The 18,304-nt window shown below is 46.7% G+C and overlaps 1 protein-coding gene across 1 annotated transcript in view; it reads left to right on the top strand.

Moving 5' to 3' along the window:
• arhgef25a (Rho guanine nucleotide exchange factor (GEF) 25a) overlaps positions 1 to 18,304 on the top strand; it is a gene marked incomplete at both ends in the record, with an annotated part of 30,379 nt that overhangs the window by 6,095 nt on the left and 5,980 nt on the right. The window contains 6 exons of the mRNA XM_080534592.1: positions 12,055 to 12,368; positions 12,993 to 13,100; positions 16,636 to 16,760; positions 17,014 to 17,080; positions 17,500 to 17,603; positions 17,714 to 17,783. Coding sequence (XP_080390718.1) covers positions 12,055 to 12,368; positions 12,993 to 13,100; positions 16,636 to 16,760; positions 17,014 to 17,080; positions 17,500 to 17,603; positions 17,714 to 17,783 — 788 coding nt within the window. The remainder of the gene's footprint in view (positions 1 to 12,054; positions 12,369 to 12,992; positions 13,101 to 16,635; positions 16,761 to 17,013; positions 17,081 to 17,499; positions 17,604 to 17,713; positions 17,784 to 18,304) is intronic.

The following is an 18,304-nucleotide window of genomic DNA, read 5'->3' as shown; positions in this document are numbered from 1 at the left end:
CTCTGCTCCCATGCGTTTCGCTCTCTCTCTTCCTCAAGGCGGTGTTTGTAAACGTGCAGAGGAGAAGAATGAGAGAACAAATTATTAAACACAGGAGTGCATTCCATACCTTGTTTAGAAATAATCTTCCAGAAAAGGAAAAGAGAGGAGAGGAACAACTTCTCCACCTCTCTGATCACACCTCCACTCTCAGCCTCATCTACCTTCTCCTTCATGACTCAGGCAATTAGTGCAACAGGATTACCACATACCTAAACTGTGCAACTGGCACAATGTGTGTTTATTTCAGCTCTTCATAGTATGCTCCCTTCAGCTAAGAGTAGACTAATGCAATAAAGCGTCATTGGATTCAATTTGCAATATCCACTTTGAGCTTTGAACCTCTCGCTGCCATCTGTACATGATACACTATGCTACACATTCCCCCATTGTGAATCTCAAGGAAACATCACCGTATTGAGCTTGTCAGTTGAAACCCTCTCTACTTTGGCTGACGTTCGTGTCTGTTTTCCCTGGAGAATCCTTGACAGAGGACTGGCTGAGAAATGTTCCATAACAGAGAGAGCAGAGATAATGTGTATGTGTTTAGGAGCTGAACAATACATTTAGTGACATTCATGGATAGTTGTGTGTGTACTGTCCTCTCATAGAGAGACTGACCATGACAACACTCTTTGTTGCGTCTAGAAAAGGTTAACCCGCTCTGTAATAGATTTATAGTTGATTAAAAACATTAGATTAAAAAGTCATCACATAGTGAATGACCAATATGTTTTGTCTCTGGTGATCTCAGTCACATAGGGGAGTGAGTAGAATGATGACAGTTAGCAGCTGCTTTGATGAAGTTAGACAAAGACCTATTGTGGTTCCAGTATCTGTTGCTTCTTCTCTATCTACAGCAGTGTGAGACTATGGTGGGTGGACCTCGGACCCTCTAAAGGGGGACGACGACAAATTACACTATGGCGGACCACCACAGTCTAGGTAATTAATGGGAAACACTGCTACAGACATCACATAGGCCATAGACACGGTATACTGTACAGTACAGATCACAATATGTCTGTGATATGATCACAAACACACTGTTTTGTTGACCTGCAAACCTATCTATTAGCTTAGATCCTCCTTTGTTTTCTCCTCCTCTGTTTCCTACTCAATGGCAGCCATGGTGGCTTGAGTGCTTCAATATATTCCCCTATTCCTGTAATGTCCTTGTGTATTATAATGGCGGTAAGCTTATCTAGAGTGCCCTTGTCTTTGAAAAACATTTGCTGACAGGTACACTTTTGAGAAGCACACTGTGTACTCACTTTATACAGAGTATAATCTCGGAACACAAATCTCAGAGAGCGGCTCTGCTTAATTTGGCTTTTGAGAGTGTGAAGTGTTTTAGTACTGTGTGTGTGTGTGTGTGTGTGTGTGTGCGTGTGTGTGTATATACATTTAGGCTGAGTTCATGTTTCTCTGACGGCTTATCTTTTGTGTGGATTTCCCTCACTCCCCTCTCCTACATGGGTTTAGTTGCTATGGCAATGGGAGCTAGGAGAAATAGGCCACCATGGGATGGACTGAGAAGCTGAGCTTGAATGCAATCATACAGACTACCAAGAGAAACCGATATAGCTTACATGGTGCGCTTTCCTCTCATATCAAGATCTGAATCTGGCTTAATAGAACATACTGGATAAAGATCTCCATGCTGTATTATTTTGACTTCAGCATGGACATTGCGTCAGATTGTATCAAAGACAAATCAAATCTAACTTAGACTAAGCCTTGGTTAGACAATTTGATTTGAGTGAAAAAAGTCTGTCAGCATGTGAAGAAAACCATGGATCCTATAGAAAGGGCTGTCTCTTCACCCAGGTACCCAGTTGTATAGAGAGTGGAGCTCATAGCATCCTCAGATGGAACCAGTATAAACCATATCTTCTGAGACAGACATAGAGCTCCATGTCCTTCTAGATTGCAGACACAGGCCAGGAGAAGAGCATTCATCTCTTCAATGCACAGCCACTCTCTCCAACCAGGCCTGGAACTGCCACAGCTGCCATATGGAGTTACAATTTGCTCTTAATTTGCTTGGTGTTCTCAGGCACTTGAGGCTTAATGGCAGTTATGTATACCCTTAAACAGCAGTGTGTGTGTGGTGGTGGGGGGGGGCACAACTGATCATCACAATGATTATCAGTGCACACACACACACAATCTCACACACATACACACACTTCCTGAATGGGCTGCCAGCCATGCAGTGCCATCTGAAAGAGCCCTGCTGTTGGGCAAGGCTAACTACTGCTTTAACACACATACACACACACACACACACACACACACACACACACACACACACACACACACACACACACACACACACCGTGAGTGATTGCACCTTGTCTAGGACAGAAAAGCTATAGTGTTGATTCATTACCTGTCTACATCGTTGACTGATTTGTCCCTGACCACTCGATACTAATCAACAGACTTTACTCCAGGCAAAGCATTAAAAAAATGAAGGTTAGTGTGATGACGTCAATCATTAAATATGGTGGACACATGGGCCTCAGCCTGAGAGAAAGAGGGACAAACTATAGCGCAGTAAACACAGACACACACACACACACACACACACACACACACAGAGGTAGACAGACAGACAGACAGACAGACAGACAGACAGAAGTTTTAGTTTACCATGCATGGATCTACAATCCGCACATGCTTTTTTGTCTCAGTATGAGTGTGACACAGCCATGGTCAAACCCTGATCTCTTGACTATCCACACTAGCATACCACATAGAATTGAAGCAGTATGTTGGCCTTGCAGTCTGGGAGTTGTGCTAGTGAGGACACAGCCTGACAGTGGGTGAGGCAGAGAAGCAGAGAGGGTCATCTTTAAGTACGGCTCTCCTACAAAATGGAACGTAGCTAGTGGTTTCTTCGACTCAACTACCGAAGCTCAACTACTGTGTGGCTAGATTCACATTGCTACAGTCACAGTGAAACACTGACTCAAATAATGAGGGTGTCAAAATATTTGCAAGTGATCCATAACTCCAGCTGAATCCATTTTGCTCCCACTGGATTCAACAATCTCTTTCACAGCCTGTGACAGTTTGCATTATCACACGACTATGTTCTAGATCTAGATCTGACTGGCTCAGTGATTCATAGTTCAGCATGTTGACATCAATGGGATTAATGCATCATCTATTCTATTCAACCTATCTCTATGCCCCCCCCCCCAAAAAAAAGCCCTCACCTCTGTTTGAGAGTTGATGCTCAGCCTGTCTGATGATGGCTGAGAGCCTATAATGACGTTGTGTACTTCACACTAGCTTGTAGTGAGGACTATTTCATTTAGTGCTCTCTCTCTCTCTCGAGTGTAAGAGACTAATGATGAGAGTGAGATCCCAGCCAACCCTGTGGACAGTGGGTTAGTAGGTGCCATGAGCCCATTGTGGACAGGAAATCACTGTTCACCTCCCTCACTGACTAAAGGCCGATTTAAAGTTCTTCGTAAAGTCGACGCCGTAGGCTACGCGTAAGCTTACGTAGTCCCGCGTGACCTTGAGTAGCCCAGCCCGCTCAACAGTTTTCTCATAGAGCAGCTCATCACACGCACATTGAGTCACACACACACACACACACACACACACACACACACATGCACAGGTGTGCACACACACACACACACACACACACACACACACACACACACACACACACACACACAAGCAAGTGTGCCTGTCTGTGTATGCAAAGTGTGCACAGTGTGTGTTTGTGTACATGTAGATGTGTGTATATTTCCTTGCCCTGTTGTTCTACAGATATTCCGTGCCAGTACCATCCTGTGAGTGAGCCCTTGGGGGTCAGACCCTCCTCTTCCTTAGACACACAATGTTTGAATTTCACCCTGCCTGGTGGTGCTGACCCCGCCTCCCTCCCCCTGGCCATGTTCTAACCTTTATTTATGCCCCCATGAATCACCAGCCTCTCAATCTCCTCCTCCTCCTCCCTCCCTCCCTCTCATCCCTCTCTCTCTCCTGCCCATTCAGACACCCTCTAGACCAGAGCACACTCCCTACTCCGCTCCTGGAGAGCTGCTGTGGTTAAGTTCAATCTGCCGGCTTCCCAGCCAGGCCTGTGTAAATCACAGAGACCAGAGGAGGCGGGAGATGCTTCTCCCCCTGCCTCTGTATCAGGTGTACGTGTGTGTGCGTGCGTGTGTGTGTGTGTGTGTGTGTGTGTGTGTGCGTGTGTGTCTTGGTTATTGCTGGTCTCAGCGCCTTTATGGCTGACTGAGCTGAGCTGAGGTGGATCAGGGGTCTCTTAGGGTGGGACCTGAGCTTGCTGCAGTGCAGAGAGGTTACCCTGTCAGGGGGTGAGGGAGTGGATGGAGGGGGGAGGAGGTGGAGGGGGAAACATGGGGAAAAAGCAGGGTGTTGAGGTCTAGCCGCTGGGCGGCGCTGTCAGTGAGGGTGCAGTGCGGGTAGGAAGTGAAGGTGGAGCGAAGAGTGAAGAGGGGAGGGAGGAGAGCCAGCGAGGGGAGAACAGCCAAGTGCCAGCACTCATTAACCAAAGGAGCACAAAAAAACAAACGACCAGACCAAGAGCATAAACATCAGGGCAGAGACCAAAATAAAACGGAGCAATGAGAGCAATCAAGGGGCCTGAGACGCTGGTCGTAAACCTGCAGACAAGAGGCATCCTGTTCTCAACAGAGCCAGGTTGTCTGAGGACAGTGGGTTTTAATGCACCATACCTTACAGTACAGTACGGCCTACTGACAAGCGTGTCCATTTCCTCTGAGTGGGTGAAATATAATCTAGGGTTCACCCAGTGCTAGGGAAAAGAGGAGATAGAGGGAGAGAGATATGGGGAGAGAGAGGGAGAGAGAGGGCTGAGAATGGTTTATGATGATGCAGGCCTGATGACTGCAAGTCTGCACTCCAGACATAGAACTGTTGGCGCTAGGTTTGAGGCCAGATCTCTGTCCGAGAGAGTTCTCCCATGTTGTGGCCGTGACTGTTTACATTCCCCCAAGTGCGGCCCCAGCGCGCGCAAATGACGTCATCCATTCCTGCATCGCGGGGCTACAGACTGCACACCCAAACGCATTTGTCATTGTGAATGGGGACTTCAACCACGTAAATATGGAAAAGACATTGACGGATTTTACCCAGAATGTCACATGTAAAACAAGGGAGAACAAAATACTAGACAAACTATATGCCAATGTGAAGGGAGCTTACACATCCACTGCCCTCCCGCCACTAGGGGCATCCGATCACAACATGGTCTGGATGGAACCAACATACACCCCTATCATAAAAAGGCTGCCTATCACCACCAGGACTGTCCAGCAATGGTCAGAAGACGTGGAGGAGGAGCTGAGGGCGTGTTTTGAAACAACCGACTGGGGGATGTTCCAGAGAGTCCACGGGGAGGACATAGATGGTCTGCTAGACTGTGTCACAGACTATATCAAGTTCTGCGAGGAGAGCATCGTCCCCATTAAAAAGGTACGGTGCTTTCCTAACAACAAGCCGTGGATAAATGGGAACATCAAGAACCTTCTGAAAAGGAAGAGGAGGCTGTTTAAGGCAGGGGACACTGAGGGAGCCAGGGCCGCTCAGAAGGAGGTGAAGAAGGAGCTGAGAGCAGCCAAAGAGGAATACAGGAGGAAATTGGAGGGCGGGCTAGTGGCCCACAGCTCCAAGGAGGTGTGGAAGGGTTTCAAGAAGATCACGGGCCACAAGCAGCCACATACTGTGGTGGAGGGGACCCGAGAGCAGGCGGATGACCTGAACTGCTTCTTTAACAGGTTTGACCAACCATCCCCCCTGTCACCCCCCACAGCCCCCGACCCTCTCCTCCCCTCTCCAATGTACCGCACCCCTGGCAACAGTAGCCCCCACTCCCCCTGACCCCCTCACACCCCAGCAGCAATTGCCTCCCCTTACCAACACCAGGAGCCAGGGAGCATGCTTCACACCTGGAGACACCTGTACTCACAGCTTTATAACATCTGAGCAGGTGAGAAGGCAGCTCTCCAGGGTGAATGTGAACAAGTCCAGAGGTCCAGACAACATCAACCCCAGGGTTCTGAAGGTGTGTGCTGGAGAGCTGGCGGACACATTCCAACATCTCTTCAGTCTATCTCTAAGACTGAGGAGGGTGCCACAGCTCTGGAAGACCTCTTGCATCGTCCCAGTGCCAAAGAAGGGACGGCCCAGCACCCCAAACGACTACAGACCTGTCGCCCTGACACCACAGGTCATGAAGATCCTGGAGAGGCTAGTGCTGCAACACCTTAAGCCCCAGGTGAAGGACTTCCTGGACCCCCGGCAGTTTGCATACCAGGAGAGCATTGGGGTGGAGGATGCCATCATTTACATGCTGCACAGGGCCTACACACACCTGGAGAGGCCACAGAGCATGGTGAGGACCATGTTCTTCGACTTCTCCAGTGCATTTAACACCATCAAGCCATCACTGCTGGCTGACAAACTAGCAGTGATGTGTGTGGAGGACTCCCTGACGGCTTGGATCCACAACTACCTCACAGACAGACGTCAGTATGTGAGACTGCAGGGCTGTCAGTCTGAGGTGGTGGTGTGCAACACCGGTGCCCCCCAGGGAACTGTTCTGTCACCCTTTCTCTTCACCCTCTATACCTCCGACTTCCAGTTTAGCTCCGACCAGTGCCACCTGCAGAAGTTTTCTGATGACTCCTCTATCGTCGGTTACATCACAGACGACAGGGATGAGGAGTACAGGGCCCTGGTGGAGAGCTTTGTGCAGTGGTGCGACACCAACTACCTGTTGCTTAACACCAGCAAAACAAAGGAGTTGGTGGTGGATTTTAGGAGGAAGAGAAGGACCCCAGCCCCCATCACCATCAAGGGGGTGGAAGTCGAGAGGGTGGACTCCTACAGGTACCTGGGAGTACAAATTAATAACAAACTGGACTGGACTGACAACACCGAGGCTCTTCTCAGGAAAGGGCAGAGCAGACTGTTTTTCCTGAGAAGGCTGAGGTCTTTCGGCGTCTGCAACAAGCTGCTGCGAATGTTTTATCAGTCGGTGGTTGCCAGCGTTCTGTTCTTTGCCGTGGCCTGCTGGGGTGGAAACATCTGTGCCAGGGATGCTGCGAAGCTAAACAAACTGGTGAAGAAGGCCAGCTCTGTGGTGGGGACCGGGCTGGACAGCCTAGAGGTGGTGGCAGAACAGAGGATGGGGAAAAAACTGGCGGCCATGCTGGCCAATCCCTCCCACCCGATGTACTGCGAGCTGGCGGGGATGAGGAGCAAGTTCAGCCACAGATTTGTTCTCCCCCGTCAAAGTACAAAAAGATTTGGACAGTCCTTTGTTCCAGCTGCACTCCGACTCTACAACCAGGCCCTGCAGGGTGGGGGAGACCTGGAGCTGGAACTTTGGAACTTGGAACTTTTTACTTATTGAGCCTGCACTGTTTTATTTATTTATTTATTGAATGTTTTCTGTCTGCCCTAACTAAGCTGTTTGACAACAAAATGTCCCCATTGGGGACAATAAAGGTTTTCATCATCATCATCATCATCATCATCATCATCATGTTGATCCGTCCTTTCAGGTCTGAGTACTGTGTTGGGAGGTGATGGCTGTGTGAAGGCTGAGAGCCTCTCAGGCTCAGCTGGACGGCACGGTTACACGTGGGGGGCACCATGGTGACCAGCTCTGTTCTGTTCTGTGTTTGATCTGATACACTGACAGTGGGTGCTGCTGATCACACAATCACAGCAGAGTACCGTCTAACACCACTCCCCTGTGTGTGTGTGTGTGTGTGTGTGTGTGTGTGTGTGTGTGTGTGTAGGTGTGATTGTGAGTGTGCACGTACAGTACACTCACCGAACACTTAATTAGGAACACTATACTAATACTGGGTAGGGCCGCCCTTTGCTCTCAAAACAGCCTCAATTCTTCGTGGCATTGATTCCATAAGATGTTGGAAACGTTCCTTTGAGATTTTGGTCCATTATGACAGGATTGTATCATACATTTCCTGCAGATTTTTCTGGTGTATTTTAAAACTGTGAATCTCCCATTCTACGACTACCACATCCCAAGGGTATTCTATTGGATTCCGTTTTGGTGACTGGGAAGGCCACTGAAGAACATTGAACTCATTGTAATTTTCATGAAACCAGTTTGAGATTACTTTTGCTTTGTGACATGGTGTAATGGTGCATTATCATGTTGGAAGTAGCCATTAGAAGACGGGTACATTATAGCCATGAAGGGATGCACATGGTCAGCAACACTACTCAAATAGGCTGTGGCATTCAAGTGATAATTGATTGGTATTAACAGGCCAAAAGTGTGCCAAGAAAAAAGATTCCCCACACCATTACACTAGCTTGGACTGTGTACAGGTGTTCCTAATAAAGTGTTCAGTGAGTGTATGTGTGTGTGTCTGTGTGTGTCTGTGTCGTTGCCAAGCCCAGTGATGCCTAAAGAGCCAGTGGTCCCATGAGACCCCAGAGAGCTCTGGAGTGGAGCACTGTGAACAAGTCTGCTCCATTACTGCCAACGCTTTTAGGCACTTTGTTGGCTCACTAGCAGTCACTTATGAACTTATCAATAAAGGGGAATTGGACCAAACTTCCACAGGGCTCCCATCCATCCCCTGTGTGACTGTACATACTGTACCATGTGAGTGTCTGTTTTTTAGTGGTCCTGCAGAGATTCGTCCTTATTTGCTGTCCAAGGACAACCTTTGCAGTATACAGCGGCCTGAGAATGCACAATGAACAGCTGTTCCAGAATGGGCTGGAAAAACAAAACAAATGTACCAAATGCACCCTTGATACTCATAACCATCCTTTGTACATTGCAACAACCTTCAGATAGAAGCTCATTCCTGATACTACTCAACATTACGGTTTAAATGGATGATCATACAGTAGATGGTGTATGTAGTCTAATAGTCTGAGCCAGTCTCTCTGACACAGACAGACAGACAGACAGACAGACAGAGACAGATGGAGGGAAATGATGACAACAGCGACAGGGAGGCCTGCAGCTTACAGAGAGAGAGGCAGTGTGGTATGAGGACGCAGCAGGGGATGCTATCAGCTCCATTCTATACTGTATGCCCATGGCATGGAGAGAGAGGGAATGCTTTTGTGATGTTTATCGAAGCTCTCGTCACGTCCACCGTGTCATTGTCGTTTGAACAAAACCATTATGGAATTCTCTATAGTAGTTTTCTACAGGGTTGCAGACCAATACTGAGGCAGAATCTATGACATCTGTGAGGGTCAATGGGAGATGTGACCTGTACGTGTGTTGAGTGGTAGAAAGACTGCGGCAGCTGGTTACCATGGCAACATCTGCAGATGTAGCGAAAGCCCCCACCATACTAAAACCTCAGCAATTACACATATGCGCATTATCACATCATCATGACACACTCAGATGGCCCGTTTGTGACACACAATCGTAGATGCATTTGTATCAGTGGTAAGGTATCCTCAGTCCCAGTTGAAATCTTGTATCTTTTGTCTAGTATGTTTCTCTTTGTCCTTGTATCATACCTCTGTCTCAGCTGTATGGTAAAAGTGTAGTCTGGAGATGGTTAGAAGACTGGTTGCGTCTGTGCACTTTGACCTATGACCTCGCTGGACTAGAAAAGGGGAGAGACTGGACTGCTGGGAACCACAACAATAACACATCACAAATGCTCAACATTATCTCTACACCAGATCCAGAGCTTTCAACAACCATTCTCTATTCTTCAGAGAGTAACACATACAGTAGATATGGCCCACGGCCTCTACAAGTTACTGTGTTATGGGTTGATGATTTTGATACCTTTTTATATTTCATGTACTGTAGGACTGTTTACTGTATACTTTTGTATAGTTTCTCTGTTTCCATACCGACCAAGTGTTTGTTCAAAGTTTCCCCCTCCCTCCGGACCTCTGCCTCTCCCTCCGTTGTACCCCTCTGTTCTGTTCCTCTCTTCCCACCATTCATCCCCCCATCCCTGCCAGCCACAGATCTCCTTACACTCTCCAGTCTTTCATGTGGGGGATGGTGGTGAGCCCACCCTCAGCACTCACACACACTCGCGCGCACACACACACACACACACACACACACACACACACACACACACACACAACCTATAAAACAATGGCATGACGTGCTGAGCCTGGAGGAGAGGCTGGATGAAAGTTGGTTTTCCTCATGCAACATTGTGAGTGAGAGACAGTGTTAGACACGCACACATTTGGAGGGGTTTTGAATGTGTTGAGCTGTTACCACTAAATCAGAACATATTCCTTTCACGTCACAAGTACATGCATATCAGCATCCATGAAAGGAGTATGATGTGTTTACTACAATTGGCATGAGAGAAAAAAAAAGGCTATTTTTGTAAGGAGACTGATGTGGTTGAGGTTCTACAAGGGCGCGGAGAAAATGGGTCATTCTAGGAGAATGGAACACTGGATGCCTTTGTATTTCAATGACAAATTTATTGACCCTGAAGTGTGAAAAAGCCCAATCACATCACACACAAATACTGAGAAGGGATTGTGGATTTATGCTGGCTGCCTTTGATGTAGAAAGGCTTACAAAATGGGCCACACTTTGTGTAAGCAGGGCTTTAAGAAGCTAAGCAGACTATAATAGTGTGCTAAGGTTTCTCTCTTTATCTTTCGCTCTCACATAACACAACAAACAATTCACAAAATGCCATTGTCATTATGTGATTACTGACCAAGTATATTTTGGGAAGGGGACCCTAACCCTAACCTGTTGAGAAGGAGGAATCCTCTCCACTACCCAATACAGAGACATTTGTCTGGTCTACTACCTCGTTGTCACATTCAGCAGGGCACCTCAGAGCTGGTGTGAAAACCCAGCAGGTATATCGGTTGGTTCAACATGTTGAAACAATAACAGTCCTTGGATGCGGAGAGTGTTTCTCCATGTGTAGCAGAGTGATGGTAAAGGTCAGAGGTCAGGCCCAGGGCAGGGAGATGGATGGGAAGTGTGGGGTGAACACAACAGATAAAAGACCCCAGCAACCACACGTCTTTACAGGAAACAACACTATCTGAGGTCTGAGGAAGGGAGAACAGGGTGGGGGAGGAGGAAGAAAAAAACAAAAAACAAATAGAATCACACAAAGATCTTCCTTTGTATAAGATTAAAGTGGACTTCCTGTCCTATCTACCGCCTGCGCTCACTTCCCATGTCCTTGTGACATCACGCCAGATCAGAGAATCTGGTCTGGGATGGGATTGGACGAGAGATATTTTTAGATTTCTGAGGTCGCATGACACCTCAAGTAAATCAGTAGAACCCCTCTGATCTGCCTCTCGCCAGTTTCATTAACAGTCATGTGATTATAACAAACAGTTATACGGTATGGCAAACACACGGCCCAAATATAAAATCTGGAGTGCAGACTGCTGATGTGATCTCCACAAAACTCTACACAATGGCTCCTCTATAGTTCTACTAACAGCTGCACAGCTGTGTTTGAGGAAAAAAATACTATTTATACTCACTCTTTATTTTAATTTCCCGGTTTTGCTTCCCGTTCTCTCAAATGGTTACCTTTGACCTACCTACCATTTTCTTTCCCCCACTGCTCACTGGTCTGGTAGACAGATACATTATCCTCAGAGCACCTCTATACAGAATGGTCATCCAGTGTCCACTCTTGCGTCTAGAACCATGTGGAAATCCTCTTCTCCCTCTGTTTTATTGATTGTGGTTTACTGTGTATCTGTGTGGTTTACTGGTTTATTGTGTATCAGTCGCTGCGCTAAAACCTAACCCCCAGGCACAAGAAATCTATTGTCTAACTAGACTGCGATGCCAACGATCTGTGCAAGGCTACCCTTTGCCCTTTGAAAAAAACCATTTGTCTAGAAACCTCTTCGATCTCAGAAGTTGACTTTCAGAGTTTATCATTCCTTCACGCATCCTCCTCTCACAGTTCAGTAACCTCTGACCCCCCGTCTCTCTCTCTCTCTCTCTCTCTCCAGACTCCTACTCTGCAGCGGGCAGTGAAGGCAGCATCTCCACCTCTGTAGCCTCTCTGCCCCCCCAGGCCTCGGGCAGCTCCACCCCCAGCTCCCCAGGCTCACGCCGCTCCGTCAGCACCCTGAAGAAGTGGCTGACCAACCCTGTCCGCAAGCTCAGCGCCGGCGCCACTGCTAGCACCAAGGGGGAACGGCAGGTCCGCAAGCTGGAGGGCAAGCCGCCTCCCTTGCCCCCTCGTAGCCACAGCCAGGACCTGAGCAGCCTCCTGGGACCAGACGAGCCCCTCACCATCCTCCCGGTCACCCACAAACACCTGGTGAGAACTGACCACTGGCCGATCAACCTAATCGTTTATCTTGGTTTACCTCGGTTTAGCTATGATCTAAAGGTTTATCTTTATCTGAAGTCAAATATCTTCACATGGAGAGAGTTAATCTGCCTACAAGGACTGATCACTGTACACATGGGGTTATGGAAGAGTCTCTCTAACTATATTGGATAAGAAAGCCCTTTTCAGATTGACAGGTTTGAAATGGAACACCACCCATTAAGTAAGCTCATTAATTGTCATTAGTAGGTGGTATGTGGTAATAATAATGTGTATATTTCCCACACCACATCTTCATCACAAGGTACTGTATGTGTATCAACAGGTTCAGGAGTAAATAGACAAATTACTGTTGTGGGAGATATGTCAAATGGAGTGTAAATATATCTTTACAGTGTAAATATCAACTGATGCCAACTTCATCAGCACAGTCTATTGACAGTGTTGCCGGCTTATGAAGAGAAAAATGCCACATTCTTGATGCATGGTAGACATAGTGTTATCAAAGGTGACATTGATAGTTATATATAACAACAACAACAACAACAACAACAACAACAACAACAACAACAACATTGTTATGTCCTGATGTGTTGTGCTATTTTGTTGCAGGAGTGGAGGGATGGTCTGGCCAGTCCTGAGGACCTCTCCCCAGGGACTCTGCAGTCTCCCAGCTACCTGTCAGATTCACTACAGGGCTGTACCCTGGCACACGCACAGGTGAGTCCACACACACACACACACACACACACACACACACACACATACACACACACACACACACACACACACTAGAGTAGACACAATACGCTTAACAAGGGGCTGGGCAAAAAAATCCACAGGTCTAATATGGTGTGAGCTTACACCAGTATCTTATCTACATCATGTTTCAGGATGAGAGTACTCAATATATTGTAATGAACTGATGAAGGAATCAATTGATAATCCATCCAGGCTATTGGCTGATACTGAGTAAGACTGTGTGTAGTAAAGATTTTCTCTGAGGAGATCGTCTGGGAACAGCAGTCTTTGTTTCCAGTCCTTGTGCCAGACCTGGATAACTGCTGCTGCTGGACGTGACTGATCACAGCACACACAGACACACACCCACACGCACACGCACACGCATACACAGACACAGACACAGACACACACACACACACACACACACACACACACACACACACACACACAGACACACACAGGGATCTAGATTAACACAGGGCCCTACTCTCAGCTAATCAGTGAGGAGTGCATCCAGAGGGGACAGGGTTAGGGTTAGGAGGGTTTGACAGGGACCGTATGATGGATGGTTCACATTCTACAACAAAAGGAAAGCTAAAAAGGAAATGGCACAGAGTGGCAAATGTATTGGAACATGACTGATAAAATGACATGAAGTCCACAATGAGCATGCTCTTTAATTTGGTCATAACGCATTTGGAATTACTTTTGAATGATACTGGTAATGATAATGGAAGGTGGGATGGATGGCATTTGTAATGAAAGCTGAGTTTTAAAGAGGGTTGGAGAGAAAGAAGTATGTGCTGAATGTAATGACGCAAAGAAACAGGTAACGATGGAGCTGATCAAGACAATGAAAGTGGGCGGCTGTGGCGCAAGAGGTTAAGCCAGTGTCTAATGATCGCAAGGTTGGCAGATCGGCGGTCGAACCCCGGTTGGCCACATGTCCTTGGGCAAGACACTGAACCCCAAATTGCTCCCAATGAGCGGGCTGGCACCTTGCATGGTAGCTTGCCGCCATTGGTGTGTGAATATATGTGTGAATGGGTGAATGAGCGGCCATTGTAAAGGACTTTGGAATAAGGCGCTATATAAGTCAGTCCATTTACCATTTACAATGAAGCTACAATATGAGTGGGGAGACCTGGGGGGGTCGTAGTGGAAGTAAATGTAACACAATACAAATGATAGCAATGTAAACAGGTAGGAAGGGTAGGGAGGGAGGGAGATATGGTAATAGTGAGACCATCCCTGACATTCAGCCTGTCAGTCATACAGGCTTTCACACCGGCAAGGCTCCATGCCGGTTCTGGGTTCCCATTCTGGCGCCTCAGAACCTTGATGCTTTCTGGCGAACCAGAATCACACAGAGAGTGCTTCAGTCTTTTTACTGCCAGGGACTTGGTGGAGCGAGAGAAGGAGAGAAAGAGAGAAAGATGGAGATAGAGAGGGAAGGGAGAGGGGGAGGGAGAGAGAGTGAGATTATGTTATGTAGGTCAGTTGTCTCAGGGTCATGGTTTCTGTCATGCTGTTCTTTGTTGTTGCTCTCTTACCTGCCTCAAGAGATACACATTCTTTATTCCCTAGCATTTCTCAATATGCTAGTTCTGTTAACTGATCTGGCATGCATAGAGAAGGGTTTTGATTGATCAAGTATTGTTTATTCTTCAATGGAAAGTTCTTGGAATGATATGTAAGGAGTCAAACAATTCAATGCTACCAGAAAGAAAACCTGAAAGCTGTAGCTACTGTAGCTATATTTATCAAATGGGATTTCCTTTTCTTTCTTCCTTCAGAAGAAACCGTTTGTAAAACACTTTACAAGATTTACAGTTTCTGCTTCGAGCAGGATAGAAAAAAAACAGAGTTGTTATCGCCACCTCACCTCCCTCTATCACCCGACTAAGCATAATGTTACTGCAGGAACAACCATCTCAGCGTTTATTAAAGCTCTTGCAGTTTTCACTTTGGCTGCGGAATAGAAAAACAAAACAAGCAAATAAGGGAGTAAAAAGGGGGGGTAAAAGAGCGATCTTTCCTGTGGGCTTTTCCAGAGCACATCTGGAAGTGATCAGGACAGGCAGCCAGGGAGACCTGTCAGCCAGGCTGGAGCAGAGTGCTCCTAACAGGGTCAGAGAAAACAGGGCAGCTAGGACCCACATGAAACACGCATGCATGTACGCATGTACACACACACACACACACACACACACACACACACACACACACGCACACACATACACCATACACAACCCAAACTCCATTGTGTACTCACTCTACTGCTTCTACCAGACAGATTACATTGGCAGTTAGAGAACATAATTGATCGAAAAGAAGAGGAACGGGTTGAACCAGGCCAGAGGACAGGGGAGGTGAACTAAAGAGGGTGCAATGCAATCCATCAGGCTGGTTGGCAGGCAGGCAGGCAGGCAGGCAGGCAGAGGAGTCAGAGGGATTAGGCCTGCTGTGTTTGACTAGGTGTGTGTCTGTGGGTCTAAGGTGGAGAGGATGTGCTTGGCTGAGACACTGACGCATGAGAGTGAGGACAAACTGAGGGTTGCCTGGTACTGTAGGTTTCCTTAGGTTTACTCAGTCAAGGCAGAATGGAAACTGATCACCCTGAACAAGAGGTTTCTGGAGAAGACAGATAGTGATACAGAGAGATAGTGAGTTGACTCATTGTTAACCATGAAGGGATGGGTTTGTTTTATCATGGTTTAAAGTAGGTTGAACAAACATATATATTCTATGCAGTTATTATGTGCTGAGCAGAAGAGTGCCACCTTTGAATGAGTGGAGCTCAATGGCTTTTCTTCAAGTGATGCTCACACAAGCTTTGCATGTTGTAGATAATGCTTCAGTGTTTCTCTCAAAGAACTCCAGGACGTTCCAGGAAAGTATAAAAATAGAGTCTACTATTCTATTGATATGTTCTACGCTTACTACTCTACTATAATATATATAATATTACTGCATACTATTATAATACTGTACAATATATATATATACACAATATTATACAATATTATGTCTGTGTCTGACTACACACAAATGGGATGAATTTAATGAGGCTTGAGTAATTGGACTCCAAACTACAATCATGTTAGCCCATAATGACGCATTGCTGCCTAAATGCACACCACAATGGTAAGCAAGATAGCAAAGTCGTGTTGTGCTTATTGGTGCAAGATCTTCTTTGCATTCCACTTTCATCCATCAGTGTGTTTTGTTCCTATTTTGTAGACTCTGCAGCTCTCTCTGCCTCTCCTGCTCTTCCCGTTTCTCTTTCTCCATCTCTCTGTTTAATGTTGTCACTAGCACCCCACACCATTACTGGTGACAATCGGATCCCCTTATCATTCTGTCACTGTCCCTAGTGTCTGGCTGCTCGTCCTCGTCACCTAGGCAACCTGCATCATTATCACCCCCCCACCCCCCCTCCTCTGTCCGGCTATATCAAAAAACAGACTTCTTATTATAACCTATTTCCCCGTCCCCTCTGTTTCACCAGGATACTCAATCCACCAATGTCTTGCTGGATGAAAACAGCTCAGTCTTGATGGATGACACCTCCAGCCAATCATCAGCCGCAGCTGACACTGAGGAGGAAAGGAGGAGTGCCTTAGAGAAGAGCATGTATGTTGTTCACCGCCTTTTCCCCCCTTCGCCAAAACACTGATCCAAAGTTGTATCTTCATGGTACAGTATAACCATAAGCATCAACACACTCTTCAGATTCTCACATACAATTAATGTCACTGTTCTATTACGCTAATCTATAACAAACAGCTGGTCAGACTGAATACTGGTGAGAGAACAGCTTGATTTAAAAGAGGTTGGAAATGTCTAGGTTACACACTTATCCACTGTCTAACTTTTCTGTGTGCAGATATGTACTGAATGAACTGATTGAGACAGAGAAGCTGTATGTGACAGACCTGCGTTTAATAGTGGAGGTAAGGTTTAACGCCATATCATGTGAAAGTCCACATAAACACAGGCAGAATAACGCAACCAAACCCACTCATTCTGTTACTGGCGCTTCAAATCCGTGTCATCACAATACCTCAGCTTACTGTATGGTCTTGCTCCAAAAACAGCTACTTCAGTTAATAGGAGGATTTTTTATCAGTATTAGTTTGAACAGCATCATGTTACAGTACTCTCAGAGAGGTTGAAATGTGTTGAAAATATATTTTTGTCTGAGGATAAAAAGTATTTTAGCTCTCTGGAGTTTTTTTAACCCAGTGTTGTTGCAGCTATATATTATCCCGAAATGGCTACAGTATATCTCTCGTGTTATTCCACGGTAGATACATGCTCCAGATAAAGAATGTGCATTATGTCTGAGGTTGGCTCTGTCTCTCCATTCCAGGGCTACATGGGCTCTATGAACACCAAGGGAGTACCAGAGGACATGAAGGGAAAAGACAAGATAGTGTTTGGGAACATTCACCAAATCTTTGACTGGCATAAAGAGTGAGTGGGAGTGAAGCTTAGATTCTCAGTGTATTGGCAGTACAGTGAGTTTGCATCTAGAGAGCCCTCACCTTCCTGTTGCCCGTTTCTCTCTTTCTCTCTTTCTGTAGCTACTTCCTGGGTGAGCTGGAGAAGTGTGTAGCGGAACCAGAGAGACTAGCCCAGCTCTTCATCAAGCATGTGAGTCTGACCGTCGACACACAAGTGCACACACGCATGCGCGAGCACATGCACACACGCACACACGCACACACGCGCACACACACACACACACACACACACACACACACACACACACACACACACACACACACACACACACACACACAGGCACACACACGAGCAGCCCCTACATCCTGGTCCTGTTAGGGTGAGAGAGTAAACAGAGCTAAGGAAAAACATGAAGCGCTTTTGTTTATCCTCCATGGTGCCCCTCTCTATTTCTGTCAGCTGCCAAGCCAGGCCAGTGCCACAGTAGTGTGCTTCCCCCTCCACTTCCTTGTTATGGATACGTCTCAGACGCGGCTGTGTTTTCACAGCCACTCAGACTGGCCAACCTCCAGACTGGATTGGACCGGTCAGGAAGCGCCGGGGAAAACAGCCAGAAAAGACCACATGAATAAGACGTGGAATAATAAACACTTGGATTGCTTCTTTGATATGGATGCTATTTTCCAACCCAAAGGCAGCCATATTTATTA

This window comes from Nansenia antarctica (genome assembly GCF_963989245.1).
Source record: "Nansenia antarctica genome assembly, chromosome: 6".
Lineage (NCBI taxonomy): Eukaryota > Metazoa > Chordata > Actinopteri > Argentiniformes > Microstomatidae > Nansenia > Nansenia antarctica.
The sequence above is the reverse complement of the archived record's forward strand: the minus strand, read 5'-3'. Positions and strand labels throughout refer to the sequence as shown.